The sequence below is a fragment of the Trichoderma gamsii genome, assembly GCF_001481775.2.
Source record: "Trichoderma gamsii strain T6085 chromosome Unknown Scaffold_4.2, whole genome shotgun sequence".
NCBI classification, from domain to species: Eukaryota; Fungi; Ascomycota; class Sordariomycetes; order Hypocreales; family Hypocreaceae; genus Trichoderma; species Trichoderma gamsii.
The window spans coordinates 392,641-409,669 of record NW_020171341.1 but is presented as its reverse complement, the minus strand read 5'-3'; the positions used below and the strand labels follow the sequence as shown (position 1 = coordinate 409,669).

The 17,029-nt window shown below is 49.0% G+C and overlaps 4 protein-coding genes across 4 annotated transcripts; 2 read left to right on the top strand and 2 right to left on the bottom strand.

The window, feature by feature from the left end:
* Window positions 1-457: 457 nt before the first annotated feature.
* TGAM01_v201593 (glucose-6-phosphate 1-dehydrogenase) lies at window positions 458-2,525 on the bottom strand (the record flags this gene model as incomplete). Its single annotated transcript, XM_024548794.1, has 7 exons — window positions 458-464; window positions 516-630; window positions 713-1,652; window positions 1,721-2,065; window positions 2,180-2,200; window positions 2,281-2,356; window positions 2,509-2,525. The coding sequence occupies 7 exons, from the start codon at window positions 2,523-2,525 to the stop codon at window positions 458-460; spliced, it is 1,521 nt and encodes a 506-aa protein (XP_024406405.1).
* A 2,438-nt stretch (window positions 2,526-4,963) lies between these two features.
* On the top strand, window positions 4,964-5,680 carry TGAM01_v201592 (60S ribosomal protein L33; the record flags this gene model as incomplete). Its single annotated transcript, XM_018809392.1, has 5 exons — window positions 4,964-4,988; window positions 5,050-5,059; window positions 5,254-5,349; window positions 5,417-5,517; window positions 5,583-5,680. The coding sequence occupies 5 exons, from the start codon at window positions 4,964-4,966 to the stop codon at window positions 5,678-5,680; spliced, it is 330 nt and encodes a 109-aa protein (XP_018657371.1).
* An 8,454-nt stretch (window positions 5,681-14,134) lies between these two features.
* On the top strand, window positions 14,135-15,580 carry TGAM01_v201591 (hypothetical protein; the record flags this gene model as incomplete). The annotated part of the gene is made up of 5 exons (XM_018809391.1): window positions 14,135-14,369; window positions 14,461-14,541; window positions 14,601-14,696; window positions 14,789-14,836; window positions 14,907-15,580. The coding sequence occupies 5 exons, from the start codon at window positions 14,135-14,137 to the stop codon at window positions 15,578-15,580; spliced, it is 1,134 nt and encodes a 377-aa protein (XP_018657370.1).
* An 817-nt stretch (window positions 15,581-16,397) lies between these two features.
* TGAM01_v201590 (hypothetical protein) lies at window positions 16,398-16,881 on the bottom strand (the record flags this gene model as incomplete). Its single annotated transcript, XM_018809390.1, has 3 exons — window positions 16,398-16,522; window positions 16,590-16,681; window positions 16,787-16,881. The coding sequence occupies 3 exons, from the start codon at window positions 16,879-16,881 to the stop codon at window positions 16,398-16,400; spliced, it is 312 nt and encodes a 103-aa protein (XP_018657369.1).
* Window positions 16,882-17,029: the final 148 nt, after the last annotated feature.

The following is a 17,029-nucleotide window of genomic DNA, read 5'->3' as shown; positions in this document are numbered from 1 at the left end:
GCTTGTCGACATTATCACGTGACCATCGGCGCACGGGCCACGTATTGCCGGTGCTATAAAAAAATCGACTAGCACAGATGTGGTAATGGAGCCCAACTGGACAGGGAAACTTTATCCATGTTTAGCAAGCAATACCAAGAGTTCTCAAAGCATCACTGGTCAAATGTTTTATGAGAAGCTCTCTGCAATTTCATGACTACATATCATAGAACAGATATATGCTTCGAGCCAGCCATATAGAATTTTTCATATTTGAAGTAAGACCCCCCAATCCTAGGAATCCAGTACGACGCTCAAACTTTTAATGAAATCCACCGCACCCCTTACATGCCTTTCCTGACACCGATTATACGTCCAATACGTTACAGTTCGGGACAGATTTATGTATAGATTTTTGTTTTTCGTTTTTGTATGGTTTTTTTTTTTAACTGTATCAAGTGTTATTCTTTTATTCCGCCTAGATCCTGCCATAATATACACAAACATTGCGCAACACATGGTAGCCGACTACTTACAACTTGATAGGGGCACCAGCAGCAGAGGTTGTCGGCCACTGGTAGCCGGCAGCGTCACTGAACTTGTATCCATAGGATGCTGTGAAGTCATCCAAGACAGAGGGGCCTCGAGAGCCTGTCAAGGCGTATTAGCAAAGGTCAATTCAAGGTCTACAGAAGCTGGATTTTGCACATGATCCGGGGGAAAAGCAACTTACCATAGGGGTATTCCATGGGAATAATCTCCTTGTTGTCCTCCAGGTAGTGTAGCAGGGGAGTAAACATGCGCCAGCTTGCGTCAAGCTCATCGTCACGGACAAAGTTGGAGTGATCGCCCTTCAGGCAGTCGAGCACCAGCGACTCGTACGCCTCCGGGATCTTGAGGTCCGAGAATCGGCGTCGGTAGGTAAGGTCGAGCTCAGTGACTACAGTCTGGGTGCTGAGGCCGGGAAGCTTCGAGTTCATCTTGATGTAGACACTCTCGTTGGGCTGGATGCGCATAACAAGCTCGTTTCGGGGAATGTCCTTGAAGATGCCGGATGTGACATCTTTGAACTGGATTCGGATCTCCGTCTTCTGCTCGTTGAGGGCTTTGCCCGCCTTCATGATGAAGGGAACGCCGTCCCATCGCTCATTCTTAATATAGGCGACAAGGGCACAGAATGTAGGGCATCGAGAGTCCTTTGGCACGGTATCGTCTTCCTTGTAGGATGGCTTGCTTCCGTCCAATGATCTTCCATACTGTCCGATGATGACGTTCTTGGGCTCGATAGGAGGCATGGCTCGGAGGACACGGACCTTTTCATCACGGATATCCTCGGAGTCGAAGGAGATGGGGCGCTCCATAGCCAAGAGGGTGAGGACCTGGAGAAGATGGTTTTGCATGACATCTCGGATAATGCCAAACTCATCAAAGTAGCCTCCACGGCCCTCAGTACCGAACGGCTCCTTGAAGGTGATTTGGACGTTGTCAATGTGATGTCTGTTCCAGGTGGCACCGAGGAACGAGTTGCCGAAGCGCATGATGAGAATATTCTTGACCATCTCCTTTCCAAGGTAGTGATCAATACGGTAGAGCTCTTCCTCTTTCCAGTCTGGCTCCAGAGACTTTTGCAGCTCGCGAGAGCTAGCAAGATCCTTACCGAAAGGCTTCTCGATCTGTAGGCGAGTGATTAGACGGCGTCGATGGGAAGATCAGTCAGATCGGCCACAGAAAAGAAACTTACAATAACTCGGGCAATGCCTCGGGTTGGGTAGCAGCATCGCTTCAGGTGCTGCGAGACAATGGTAAAGACACTAGGGGGCAGTGCCATGTAGAACAGACGATGCGCCTCTGGCCATCCCTTCTCCAGATCGTTGAGGTGGTCGTTCAGGACACCGAAGGACTCGTCCTTGTCGTATTGGCCGGAAACGTAGCTGCACAGGCTGGTGAACTCCTCCAGCTGCTGCTCAATCTCCTTGGTGGGCGTCTTGATGTATGACTTAACCCTCCGCAGGTACTCCTCGTGGTCCATCTTTGTACGGGCATAGCCAATGATTTTTACGCCCTGAGGCAGAAATTGGTTTCGGTACTAATGATGGAGGTGGTCAGTCGATGCATCTCTCGAGGCTTCCTACACCCTTCTCAAAGGAAAGAAAGGGAGAAAGCTCATGGCTTATTGTGTGGTTGTGGTTGGGCTGCTTACCAGGCCAAAGAGCGCGGGGAACTGCGAGTTTCAAAGAGTCCATGTCAGCGCAAAGGTCGCAGAGCAAAAGCTAAAGCTGCACAGAAATCCAGGATTCTCACCGTCTTCTTCTTAGCCAAATCTCCGGAGGCGCCGAGAACGACAATTGTCGTGTTCTCCTTGAGTTCGATGGTTTGGCTGCATGGCAATTGTTAGCAAGGCGCGCACGTTGTTGATGCCGTTTGCTGTCGTCTTTTTTGCTGTTGGCTCGACCCCGCCGCGCTGGCAAGCTTGCCGGCAGCATCTGCAGTGACGATAGCTGGTGTCATGGTGGGGTTGCCGGTACTTACGGCTGGGAGTGGTCCATTGCGGCGGGCTGGCCAGATTGCTCTGGATTCGGGCTGGTGACACAAAAAACGGGATGCTCGATGGCAAGAGAGAAGTAACAAGCAGCTGGTCTGCCGTTGAGCGAGGCTTTGGGTGCAGTCGCCGGTGCGTGGATCAGCGTTGGGTGTTAAAGGGAAGAGAGTTGAGAGCTTGAGGGACCAGAGGATCGAGGGGAAGGGACGCGGTGGGCTGCTGGTTTTTTAGGCGACGGGGTTACAGAGCGCTGACGGAGTTTGGAGCTCTACCTGGAGCAACAGGTGCTGTTAGCCCTTTTAGAGCGCCCCCATCCTCCGTTCGTGCCGTGGACGCCATGGCTGAGGCACCTGCTGGGCCGCCCCGTAAAGTCATCATCAGGCTCGGAGTATCTGCAAAGGTACAGCGTCCTGCTAGCTGGACCCTGCAACGCTGTGGTCATGTACATGTAGCCCGCTGAGCTCTATGTAGAGTGTCATCTCCACCATCCCGGCTGGTTAGTAATTTGCCCGGCTGGAGTCTATACCGATGGAAGTTGCCGCTCCTCGATGATGCTATGGTGTCCTTGTGCTGGCAGAGTTGCCAGACAAATAAAAGGCTCAGATGACGGCAGCGGCAAGGAGCCTCAGCAACTTGAATTCATGGCAAATTCCGTAAGATAGTCTGGGATGCTATCCCAAGATGACGATCACCTTGCTACTGTTTCTCCAACTGGAAGCATATATAGAGGCATATACTACCTTGATCACTGCCAGCCTAATTATTTGTAACGGTAACCGCCGTGGGTACGCCAGGTGCATGTCGCATTCTATGCACCGAATGCCTATTTCGGACGGAATACCGAGCGATTATCCGCAAACCGAGTTGGAGACGATTCGTACTACCTAGGCCTACCTATTGCCCGAAAGAGTTTATTTTTTGGGGGTCAAATCATACATGAGCTTGCTAGCACGGTTCTTGAGACTAGGTAGTATCCAGGTTGGGAGCGGAATGTATGGAAGCAACAGTCAAAAATCCAACTCAATCCCGGGGCGCTATATTGCCCATCAAATCCCACGACGACTAGCAACTGCTTGTATTCGATTTCGGAGGCACAGAAACCCCAAAAACCGCAGCGAAGATGGTCGGCTTATCATGAATAAGATTCGATAGCAGATACATTGATACCCAGTAACGAGAGCTAAGACATAGTACCTAGTATCCAACATTGAGCTGACTAACAGACTGCTGATAGTCGCGGTACTACGGACCTCCGAGTACAACTTGAATCTGGCAATGAGCAAACTCCTACCTGCGCACTACGGCAACCCTGATTCAACGTCAGGTGCAGCCATTACTGGATTCCGTCAATGTGTTTCGCTATTTCCGCTGGAGCCGCAATAAGTCCTCCAAACACCGCAGTTGGTGGACCAAGGAGTGGACAGTAATGCGGCCGTCTGCGAGTAATACAGATGCTTCGAGGAGGATTGGTAAGCCTGCTTCCGTTTCCTGCTGGCTCGCCCCGGCCTGGCCCCCTCATGGAGCCGGGAACTTTTAGACGGCCTGTGGTTGATCAGTCGCCGCGCCGTCCGAGACCAGACCGGGCCGGGCTAGAATGGTGAAGGGGCCTCGGCGGTACTGATGCTTGGAGCTTTGGTAACTTTATCCGAGCAACGATGCTGCCACAGGTAATCAAGACAATTTAACTGTATGCTGCCTTGTCTTTCTCTTGACTTGATATTAGCGCCTTGGAAAACGGCAGCAATTTTAGGATAAAGGGTCTCCCATGCTGACTTTTTAAACAGTACATGCATTGTAGTAGTCCACTATTATAAATCCGGCGCTTCGCGCACTCTGCAGTTGAGAGACGCAAGACAAAAGAAATGTGAAATGATAGCAAAAGATGATCTCCAAGTGACCGAGAACTTTGAGGGGAAAAAAAAAAAAAAACTGATGAATAGTTTCAGCGGACTAGGAGAACATACTATTTCACAGTTCTGACAGATCTCATGCTACAAAGCACTAGACACAAATCTATTCAAATCTCTCAAGGTATCAGAGGAGCCCAGATAAGAAGTCTATCATGTCAGTCCAAGATAGCTAGGTATACAATCTTGAGGAGAATAGGGAATGCTCAGATTGTTCGGAGATGCGCCGTTCTCGGCACAGCCAAAAGCTTCCCCAAAGCGGGTTAGTCCATAGAACACTCTAGTGAAGAAGCGAACTGTGGCTCGATATTCAAATTTGAGGCGGTGCAGGTGCACTTCAGCCACGGTCGCTACACACAACCCAAATTGCCCTAAGCCCACACGTGATGCCCCAGGGCTCAAATTTTCGTGCTAGAGCCACCACACACCATATCGCATCCACCCCGTTGCCCTCAGTTCGACATCACGACAAACGACGAGCAGCAGACCTCTTAGTATTTCGGTTACTTGAGAGGGCGGAAGCTACACAACAGTCACGATGCCTTCCGAAAGTGGTCACAGATGTAAGTTGGAATGCTACCGAGTCTGATGAAATGGCATTGAACTGAACTAACTTTTCGGCAGTATACGTCAAGTAAGTAAACGCCGATCGCGACATTTCGAAAAGGGTAGAGGGAGGCAGAGGAGGGAATGGTGCGCTTGAGACTCTTATGAGAATTTATTCATCATATGTCGAAACTCGTTCCTCTTCGTCGAACAACCTCCCGCGACTGCTTGAAATGACAACCGAATCAATCCGAACGTTTGACTAACAGAGAATGACCATAGGGGACGTCACCTGAGCTACCAGCGCTCTCGTAACATCACCCACCCTGGCACCAGCCTGATCAAGATCGAGGGTGTTGATAGCACAGCCGCTGCCAAGTACGTTTTCGCGACTTATCGAAAGTAATGTTCGGAGGGCTTCGAAATACTAATCCCTACGCAATAGCTTCTACGCTGGCAAGAAGGTCGCCTATGTCTACCGAGGCCAGAAGGAGATCCGCGGCACCAAGATCCGCGTGATCTGGGGCAAGGTTACCCGACCACACGGTACATAATAACTGCTCTCGCTCCCAACAGCCTGCGAAAGGATCCAGCTAACGCTCTTCAACCAGGTAACTCTGGCGTTGTCCGCGCCAAGTTCGCCAAGCCCCTCCCCTCAAAGTCTTTCGGCGCTTCCGTTCGTGTCATGCTGTACCCCTCGTCGATTTAAATCGGATTTCGGAAATGGAGTTGGTAGTGAGGGCGGTTCTCATTTGGTTGCATGGGTCGAGGCAAGGATAAAGCATATCGCCTTGCTTTGAGGCATTTCAATTGAAAAAGACGTCAAATTCCCAACTTTCCGAAGGATGCAGAGAGAAAATAACCTGGGCATCTGTGACTTTTGACGTATGTGGCAGAAAATTTTTGGCGAATTGCAGAATGGAGATTCGAAACGAAACGAACTGAGGCTCTGGCAGACCAATTCTTCTTCTCTTTTTTTTCCTGTCTCCTCAAAAATTGGCGCCGGTTTCGTTACTCGGTCTGTGGGCTTTTTTTTTCGTGTATCCATTCCGGCAGGCAAAATGCCAATCTCATGACGAGTTGCATTTCGAAGGAACTGCACATTAAAGAAAAAAAATTGAAAAAATGATACACGACAGAGGGCAGAGAAACGTGATCGATACCTGCTTGTTTACTGTTTTATATTGGCATTAATGGAATTTGCATCGCGGTTTGGCAGTCCAGTCATCCGCCCGCGGTCGTTCTCGTATAGAGAGGACAATCGTTGGTTCATTCTTACGACTTTAATGCTGCTGTGTCACTTATTTCTGGTCACAATTCTTCCAAACATTCCTATTGTGATGAGGCATATTTTGATCGCCCAGAAGGGAGATGAAATGACATTGCTATTGCGCAGTCTTGTATCCAATATGGTCTATTTCGTCCAAACTGAAATGACGTATCCGGAGAAAGATTACAGATAAGCCTTGATATACAAACTGTAGTTATTAGATGATCGAAATATATCGATCAACTAGCGTTCATCGTATCATATAGACTCATCTCGCAGGCAACTATACTCCTCCTTTGCCAGAGATTACTACAGGCACCAATTCCGCAAACATGCTGCAACGTGTGTCTAACTACCTGTTCTTTTCAGTTGAAATTTGCTAAACTGTTTGCATGCTTCTATATATATATATACATATATATATACATAGGTAGTCAGATAACGGAGACTCAGAATTCGTGCCGTAACTAGTTTAGAATCCAGTTGCCACAACGAACGAATACGTAATGTAGCAAAAGCCCTAGATTGATGAAAGAAGGGTATAAATAAACATTGTCCTTCTATAACACCTAGCTGCTATCTATCAACAAGATCGCATGTGACCCACTTGATCCTATTTCACTCTTCTTACGATACCTAGTCCTCGCATATCGACACACAGACATATATACGGAACTAAACGGCTGACTTACAAGGGAGCAACGTAGAACATGAAGAGCAGAAAGTTAGGACGACGTTCAACATACTAATAACAGGAAGGCTTTAGTAGCACCAATCGAAGGCGAGTGATTGAGGCTTCTTTGGTTCAATGTTAGTAGTTGATAATGCAGACAACCTCTGAAATGCATTCTTATACGGTACCATATGTTTAGAGTAACTTAACTGAAAAAATTGACTGAAGATGCACCTTAAGTATAGGAGAGAAGTCATTTGAGGTTTGACTTAACAGACGAAAAGGATCACGTTGTGCTACCCAGGCTGTAATTACGGGGTTAGCAAACACTTGCACTCAAATGACATCAACTAATTATAATTATCATTGATGCAAGGTAAAGATTCCTATAATGCTTCCCTTTTCAGCGTCTGCTTACTGTGATTTTTTTTTTTTTTCGTTTACCTTATCCAAGAATAAGAGGTTATTGTTGTCCGGCAGTGCCTTAGTTAAGAATGTAACAGAAGGCCAGCTGTCTACTACATGTAGGTGCCTGTTTTCTTATACTCAGGGCAATGAACTCCTCTCTTCATCTAGCAATTCCGTATGGCAGAAAAGATTACATACAGCCAGTTTGCCTGTATTGGCATTGGACTCTCTGGTATAGCTCTGGGACGCACTATCAAGCGGTGGTATGGAATCGCTGACATTCGCCTCTTTGAAGAGAATAGCGATATGGGAGGCACATGGTTTGCCAACCAGTATCCAGGTATGCTAATCAGATAGTCAGAACGTTCATTACCAATTAGTGTGAAATTGAACAAAGAGCAGGTATATATATATACTAAGGGCATTGTCAAATATTACCTAGTAGGCTAAAGCTGAGCTGTTACTTGGAGCGGTAGAGAGATAGTTGTATAAAAGACGATTCTTATTAAAGGCTGTTTCATTGTCTCAAGCGATAGTATATACCTTCTTCGTCACATCAGCGCATATCTTATACATCGCAAAGTCAAGCACAGATATCATATAGCAAAATGCCAGAAACTGGGAGAAAGTATGGAGATACGCGTACTCAACCATAGTCCCACTCATAGGGCAATCATCAACTGTCAATTGTGAAATCTACATTTACGACTTACTCGAGTCATTGCCAGATTCATTCTGTTGACTTGTGCGTTTTGGCCAAAAACTGCCGCCTCAACATGGTACTCGCAGACTTACGGTATATTAGATGCCCAGCCAATCCTATGGCGAGTGGCCAATTCACCAACCACCCATCTGATTCTAATCTTACAGCGGCAAGGGGTGTGTGCACAACACCTTATCAAGCGAAAGGAATGCATTTGACGCGTAATGAGAAGACATTGAAGTCGATACATGTACATGTACACAAACCTCCCTCACTTACAGTGCTTGATGCCAGTGCGAACCATTCCTCATACCCAGTATACCTCAGCTGTGGTACAAATCACAATCATACCAGCCAATACCATATCTCATCAATATCATAAAACGGCCTTCCTATCTACACGCAGGTAATACCGCATCAAACCAAAAAAAAAAAAAAAAAAGAATGATAAGCTCATCTATCAAAAACACGCACAATCAAACAAACCAGCCACAGGAAAAGCGCCATTAACCAGCCCCCTCGTCGCCCAAAGGTCACGCCGCATCTGCAAGCCACGCCATCCCACGTCTCTAAACGACGCCTGCGGATTGGACAAGGGAAAAAGCAGACGTGATCCCTGCAAATTTCCCTTCCTTTTCTTCCCCCCTCTCCTCCAAAATACCTACCACAATCTGCCTAAATGCTACACTACCTGGTAAATGCATGCCACTCTTTTCTCATATGCCGAAGATACCTGGCAGAAGCAACACAGCTAGGTCAAAATGCCCGGGAGGCTCGGAATAGGAGCTGTTGTGTGGCGTATGCGTCGATGCAAATCACACTCCTTGTACGAAGTGTCTACGGCCTTGTTTTTTTATAGTTTGTTTTCCTGGGGTCGTATTCTTAGCTATTCTTAGCTCTTATCGTACTTTCGTGGCAACTGTATTTTTGATTGTCAACTGTGGTGTTTTGTCAATGGTATTGGCCATTAGAGCAAGAGCTTATTGCTATAGAGAAAGCCCCATAATCTTACCGTTATACCTTAAAATTCTTTTGCACGAAACAGAAAGCAAGAAATCAATCAGGTAATCAGGAACATCAGGGCGCGCCGTAAGAAAGCATTCCGCCACGTAAAGAGGTGGCTCGAAAGGCAGAATACCGAAGAACCGGTAAACCGCATTCCAGGCGAATCAAGAATAGCATCAACTCCAAGTGCCTGGGCGTGTTAGTCCCACGGCTTTGTATGCTAGTAGCCACCCATGGCGCACCAATTGCCAGGATTCTCCAGAAACAAAGAAACAGAAGAGGATGGAGGAGGACGTTAGCTCTTCCGAGGCAGCCCATAAACCGACCAACAGATGAGCTTTGCTCTTGGATTCTACTGCTGCGAGTACGAGCTGCTTTTTACAATACTGTATGATACGAGTCTCACGGAATGATCGACGCTACCCTCTTGTCTCGGGCATGAAAAAGGGATCGAGACATTGCCATGTAAATACTGTGTGTGTAGTCACAAGGCCTCCCTTACACTCGGAGCTGGTCGCCTATTGTCGATGCTGGTGCCGTTGGGCTTCGGAAGGAAATGCAGCATGTCGTAAACATGACAATTGCATTATGCCGGGGAAGAAAAAGAGCTGGCAAATCATCTCTGCTGGCAGTCAATTCGATTGTCTGTTGGAGGGGAGGCAGCAGAAGATCGATACGCCAAAGCAAAAGAGCAGCACCAGATGCCCCTGAACGGAACAGCTCACCCCGGTTAGTCTTGCAGCACGATGAGGTGTAAATACGTCAATGGAAAAAAAAATCGATAGCACAAGAAAAGGGATTGGGATTAGGCCCCGGTTAGTTTCAGACCCAACGGTCGAATCAGCGTCGGCATGCTTGGTATTAGTTTCGCGCGCATGAATTGTCTTATCTATTTTGATTATTTTGATTGTTCCTGTTCTTGTAATATTCCTTGATTTTTTCACATCAGCAGACGATGGCCGATGGGCTTCCCACTCGGGCAATTCTTGCTTCAGTGGAATTGCGAAAAACGGGACGACGGAAGTAGAACCAGGACTAGGCAGATGCAGCCCGTACTGGCAATGCGTTGATTCGCCAAGAAGACGATCTGGTGCTAGACACGCACCAATTTGGCCTCCATTGCCATTATGGATGGAGGAAAAGTATGTAAGATACGATATTTATCAATGTTTACCCCATGCGGTCTGGCAGAGCAGGCTAGAGGTCGCTTGCAAGGTTGCGGGAAACGCAAAGAGGGTGTGCGCAACTCCAGAACACGAAGCCCGGCTCCGACGCTTGTCCAGGAACATAAGGTACATGCGATACACACATTCATCGCATGCCGTACACGTACTTGTACAGGCAGCGAGAGGCCAGTAAGCAACCTTGGCTGCTCGGCACGGGGATATTGCCGCAAGTCACACACAGCCTGCGGCAGCATGCAGCTGGGACAAAGTACATGTATTCGTAGCACTGCATCCAGTGCCTGTATGTACTTACACACATGCATGTCTGGCCTCGTCATGGCATTGGAGCCGTCTTGCCATTGCGTCGAAACCGCCACCGCCTGTCCACAGCCGTTGTCTTGGATCAACGCGCGAGCCTGTGCCACAGGCGATTTAAGTTTAAATTGCCATCTTGATGTATCCGGCTGAGCGCGTAATGGAGAGACAGAAAGCAAAGACGCGGGGTCAAGCCATTGGCCAGCCGCAAAAGTCTAGGAAAGACGAAGAAGACGAAAAGACGAAAAAGGCGAAAAAGAGTAAAGATGGCAGATGTCGATGGCTCGGTGGCATATCGCGGAGATCAATAGCTCTTGCATTAGAGTTTGGCTCCAGGCCCATCAGATCCCCGCCCCAGCTGCCTATCCCGGCACTTCCCAGCCAGGTTTGTCGACGATTGCGGTTTTGAAAGACAAAGGATCAACCCATTGAAGACACCGCGCGGCAGCCTGTGCTGTGGCATATCGTATCTGTATGAACACTAAGTGCTGTTCTCCTTGTGCAGCCTGTAGAATCACATGCGGCAGCTTCAGTCTTTTCTCCGCCAATATACCTACATATTTCTGTATGAGTGCAAGCAGAGACAGCCAAAAGCCACAGTCGCGGTGGCGCCGTCAAGGCCCAGGGCCAGGGCCAAAGGGAATTGGCCGAGTTCGAAAAAAAAAAACAGCTCGAGCTTGCGAGCTGGCCCTGGTACCTGTACATATTCGGCACTCCATAAAACTCCGTAAACTGGCCAGACTGGGCAAGTCCAAGGCGTCAACGGCAGGTACCTGGTAAATCACTGTGGCTGAGGCGGAGCTGCGGATATCACCGCGGCGTATACAATGTATAAGCCCAGAAAGACATGTTGAAACGGTCGAAACCATATTCATTGGTTGACGTCCGTTCTCGTTCTGCTGCTGCTGCTGCTCTCTAAGTTGTCGATGTCTGGCGCAACAATATTGGCAATTAAAAAAAAAAGATGCTAAGAGACAAATGTGCGGCAGAGATAATGCGATGCCAAGAAAGATTGCGACTCACGCAGCTCAAGCTTGGGCCCTCCAGCTCGTCGCACCTGTTGATCGCAAGTTTCACGGCCAGACAGACAGCCATCATCTGTCTTGGCCACGCCACGCTGTGGATAGCATGGCGTTCGTAGCGGCGCTCGCTTGTTGTTTTGTCTCTCAGCGAGGGCGCATCTAGAGCCCGAATATTGCTGCGTCTATTTGCGGCATCCACATCTCAGATGCTGTGCTTCGAGGTACGTATCATATAGCGGACCCCGTAGCCCTTTTTCTCTGCTTTTGCCGCCAACCTCGTATTCAGCCAGCAATACGGTGCATCCTCATCCTCCATCTTCTCGTTTTGATCTGCCCGATCCTACCCAGCATCGAAACTCTTTGCATTGTAGTGACAACAGCTGCTCTTATAACACTGTAGTTTCCTCTCACCCTTGTTCTTTTCTCTCTCACCTTGTCTGAATTGTTCAAGTACTATCTTTACGACCCGTATTGACTGGGGGTAGCAATCGGCCGATAGCACGCATTTGCATTGGATTCGCTTGCACCATTCGCACATATCCATTCTTATCTTCCTCCGTCTTCTTGCATCCATCTTTTTTTTTCCCATCTTTTTTTTTTCCTCTATACTCTTCTGTCTCGTCGCAGCCGCGCATCTCGATTCCTCGCCCTAAGTGGCGCCAAGACACACACATTCGCAGCGCACACCCTGCACTCTCCACTTGTTTATATTAACTATTCAAAAAACACAACCGCATGCGGTTTGAGCCAGTGCGCGGTTGTGTCATCGTCGCTCGTCCAGAAAGCCGTCAGTGGAGCGCAGCAGGGGGCCGGCCGGCAGACCAGTTCCAGGAGCTTCGTATCGCCAGCTAAGAGGCCAGCTGCGAGGTCCATCCTAGTTTCGCACCTGCTGTAGCGCCGTAGTGGTGTGCAGTGTCTCGGCCTGTTCAGCGCATCGCGTGGTTGTCGCATCTGCCGCAAAGGGAGCCCAAGAAAAAAACAAGCTAGGCCACTCTTCAAGGCTTGCGCTGGTCCTTTTTTTTTTTTTTTTTTTTTTTCCCTCTTCCAAGCTGCATCGCTCGGCTGTTTCTACTTCTAGGCGCCGCCATCCAGACCAACCAAACCCCCTGGGCTAGTACGCTGTTAAAGCTCAAACAGCCCGGGACAGAAGAAGCCTAACGGAGGAACAAAGAACAATTGACGTCAGCTCACGGCCGATTGATGTTACTAGGACGACACCAGCCACACTTTTCACTGGCCACACCCCGTTCTGGGAGCAACGTTCACGTTTTGGCGGCTGTAACACCAAGGCGTAAGCGGCAGGGCAGAAGGACAAGACCTTCCGCGCACGTTTAATTCGCTCGCTCTTGGACAAGTGGGAATCGAAGCATAAACGAGATAGAGGGAGAAGCTCAAGGCAAAAGAAGAAGAAGAAATTGGAGAAAAATTAGCCTCCAATTCGAAAATCGAAAACAAAAAGACAGGAGATAGAAAGCAAGAGGCAAAACGAGAGCAAGCTGTGGCACCCATTCAGCTTAAGCTTAGCTCAGCCACACGAGCTTGCTTGTTTGTTTGCAACGACACGCTACAGCTCATAGGTCGATCTTCATCGTCGTTTGCATCAGAGCGACAAGCAGCAGCAGCAGCAGCATCATCGGGCTCGCCACCTCGCCTTCTACTATTTTCTTTTCCCTCCGGTTCACCTCCTCCTCCCCGTTTCTTCCTTCTCCCCCTTTCCGCCTCGTCCTCGTCCTTATCCTCTGCCCCCTGGCACAAACAGCCCTGCACCGCCAAACCGTTTGGCTGAGAGCTCGTGCTTTCTTGTCCAAACGTCACCGCGCTCTGAGCCCTGTCACAGGCCCAGCCTCCAGCGGGAACTGGTCCTTGGCCCTGGATGTATGTACAAGTACGGCGCCATACCAGCCATACCAGCCATACCAGCACTGCAACTCGAGGTCGCACGGAGCCCTCTACTCTTCTACTCTAGACTGCAGCACTGCGCACACGCCCCCCCGGCCTGTCCCTCTGCTAGCTGCTCGCACTAAGACGCTGCCTGTCTATCGTCACCCACTGCCACGCAGCTCTAGCACCACAAGCCGCTGGGCGACAGCTTCTTACAGGCTGTCCAGTTCCACTTCCTGATAGCCAAAGGCTCCGAAAACATCGTCCGCCTTGCCCCCAAGCCTCTGTGCCGCCAACCTCTTTTCTCTCCCCAGTCCCCGCCAGAGCTTGTTCAACACCATCACGACATTCTTTTCTGAGGAATTGTGTCTGCGTGTTTTCGCTTCTTTTTGGACTCTGCGCCGCCGCTGCTCGCGCCTCTCACGCTCACGCTCACTCTCCCTCTCGCATTGTTTCGACTCGCGTTGCCGTCGAGCCGTGCCCGCCCCGTTTGTGCTTGGGCCAGGTCCCCCCCGTAACATTAATTACTCCTGCTATTACTAGTACGACTGTACGACGAGAGGACTCCTCTTAGTACAGCAAGATTACCATCCACATCTTTGCGACCCGCACTGATCGCTCGATCCCCACGACCGTGCCGAGTGCCCTGGGCACCGCCGTCACAGAGCCCCAGCTATCTCGTCCAGCTTAAGATAAAGAAGCTCCGGTCCCAGATTCACCATGGCGACTCCCGCAAACACGGAGCGCCCTCTCCCAACGCCTACTCAGCAGGCCGCTTCCCAGTCGGAGCAACAGCCGCGGTCCAATTCGCATCGCTTCAGCTTCCTCTCCGACAAAGGTCGCAAGAACAGCGTCACCAACAAGATCGACCTGCACGAAACGCACGCTGAAAAGGATTCTAGACGCCTCCACAGCAAGGCCGATCCCACGTTGGCCATGAACGAAGCGGAGCCTTGTACGTTGCTCTTCTTTCGATTTCGCGTCTGGGCCATCTGCTCGCCCAGTCCCTTGTTTTCGCGCGTATATACTGATATGAGGTGAAATAGCTGTCGAAGCTGTGATGGCAGCCACATCACTCTCTCCGCTGCGCTCCATTCAACACAAAGATACATACGGGAACGTAATTGGTACGTGTTTTTCAAACAGACCTCAATGGTAGCTGTTGCTGACATCTGCTTTCTTTCAGCCGACCCTGATTTATCCAACCCGACTCGCAACCGCTGGGAGCGTCCTCTCGATACCATCCGAAGCTTCGAAGCGGCGATTGAAGGCGATTATGCGCGTAGGTCCATGTATCGCTCAGGCAAGTTTTCATCTTTAAGAAGCTTTTATATCGAAAGACGTATTGGAGCTAATATTCTTGCCTATTTTTAGACACAGACCCTTCAGCAAACTTTAGCCGTCGAAACAGCTACTATAAACGTAAGTTTGCCGCAGTAGTCGTTATTTTAGGTTTTTTTTTCTCTCCGGTTGTTCTAACACCCTGCTTCAGCAACCCAACCACGATTTCCCCAAGATAGCTACTATGGCAGTCGTGCGGCCTCTTTCCACGGTAGCCAGTATGAAGCGCCCGGTCCAGCTTCAGGGAGGAACAGTTATAATGACATCCAAAACTATAGCAACAACAATGGAGGCTATTATACCACGAGCGCAGGCCCCAGCGGCTACAACCGAAACCAGGGGGGCCATGGACGGCCATCGCGCGAGCGCGCACCAAAGATGCCCTCCGATTCTCACCTTCGACCCTACGGTCGAGAGCAAAACGTCTATCCTTTACCTCACAAAGATCGCTCATACGAGACCGTGACATCTGCAGCCGCCAGCGGCAATTCCGATCCTGCGGGCTATCAGACCGATCCTACTAGCAGCGATAACAGCTCCATCCATCGGGCCTCTCCAGCTAAGCACGCGGATGAGCGCGCGAACAAGTTCGATATCAACTTCAACCAGTCCGAGTCTTACAAGACTCCGGCCCTGACGGTGAACTTGTCGCCTCCTGCAAAGGGCCATGGTCTACCGACACCTCCAAACGCGAGCTACCAAAATCCCATCCCGACCATACCAAGAAAGCAGGTTTCAACGCTTAAGAGGCAGGTTTCCACGACACCGTCGGGAGGAGACAAGCGAAAGAGCTGGTTTTCCCGCCGATTCAGCAAAAATGCCTAAAGTCTTCTGGAAAGAAAAAGTCAATACCCCAATACCCGTTTCAACATTCCTTCGCATTTTCCTTTGTACATTTTCCTTGGCCTGACTCGTTCTACTACATTCCCTCATTTTGCGCATGGGAAAAGCTTCATGCTTCTTTACGTTTTTCACGATTGGGTTCTTTCTTATTATTTTCCGAGGAGAAGGGAGGGGGGGCAGAAAGATTCCATGTATTTCATCAAGAGTGTTGCTTATAATAACGCCCCCATTGAGGAGCCAGGGGGAGAGACGTATACGGGCGGGCGGATGTCGTCATTTTTTTTCTTTTGCTTGTTCGTCTTCTTATGATCCGTTGGGAAACCTATTTGTTTGAAGCTCTATATTAGGAGCGTTTAGCACATGACATTGTGGAAAGGGATGGGTACATACTCGGATAAGCTTTGTATGTGGCGTTTGTGGTGTCTATAAATCCCTGCCGTTGGCTCTGGCGGAGAATAATAATCTGCTTTAGATCCGGACAAGAGCACGGATCTGTTCATGGCAATGATGCTGAGTCATTTCATCCACAATCAACTACCAAGCTCATTGTGGCATATAGACGTGGTCGCCTGAAAGAGAGATTACAAAGACTAGCCTGTGGGTGGCGACAGGCTTTTATAAACATAATGAATAGGCGATGTTTTATCTTTCTTGCTTATGATATTGCCTATCTTTTTTCTTATTTCCTCTTTCCCTTTTCCTGTCTAATTGGAAACAAGCCGCTGCTGCTTCTGCTTCTGCTTCTTACTTTAGAAAAATGTGATAATAAAACAATCATGGCGTTGCTGTACATTGCTATTTACTGTGTCTTTTTGCTCTCAGGTTTGGATTCTGTTTGATCCTCCTTCATTGCTACAATGATGTATGAAATGAGCACTACATTGGCCAGAACAGCAGCCATACCACCGGCCATCGATGAATTTCCTACAAAGCAATCAGCTAAGTCTGGCTAATTTGCATGTATGGATGGCATGCGTGGGCAGCATCTTACCGTTAAAGACTGTGTGGACGGTTGCAAAGTATGAGCCGATAGGGACGATAATCATGGCGGCTGAGAAGCCGAGGAGCTTGAAAATGACATCGCTAGTGAAGAGTAATTAGATGTTTGCACTTGAAATAAGACTGTCACGGCTAATTGGATATAGAAAGAGTGAAAAGAGGCAGTGAGATTTAAGAGAGTGAGCTCACTTGGGGACAGCGGGGCTGATGTTGGACTTTTCCTCGGCGGTGTCATCCTTTTCCAGGATTGTCTTTTCCGAGTTGACAATGCGGCGAGTAGCCATTGTTGGTGATGTCGAGACAAAAAGGGGGATGATGGCTGAAACCTTTCTTTGCGTGGGTTGACAGCGCTGAGGTAGGATGAGAGTGAGAATGAAGTTTAGTGCTGGATGAGATGAGCTTGATGGAGCTCTCGCCACAAGAGGGTCCCAG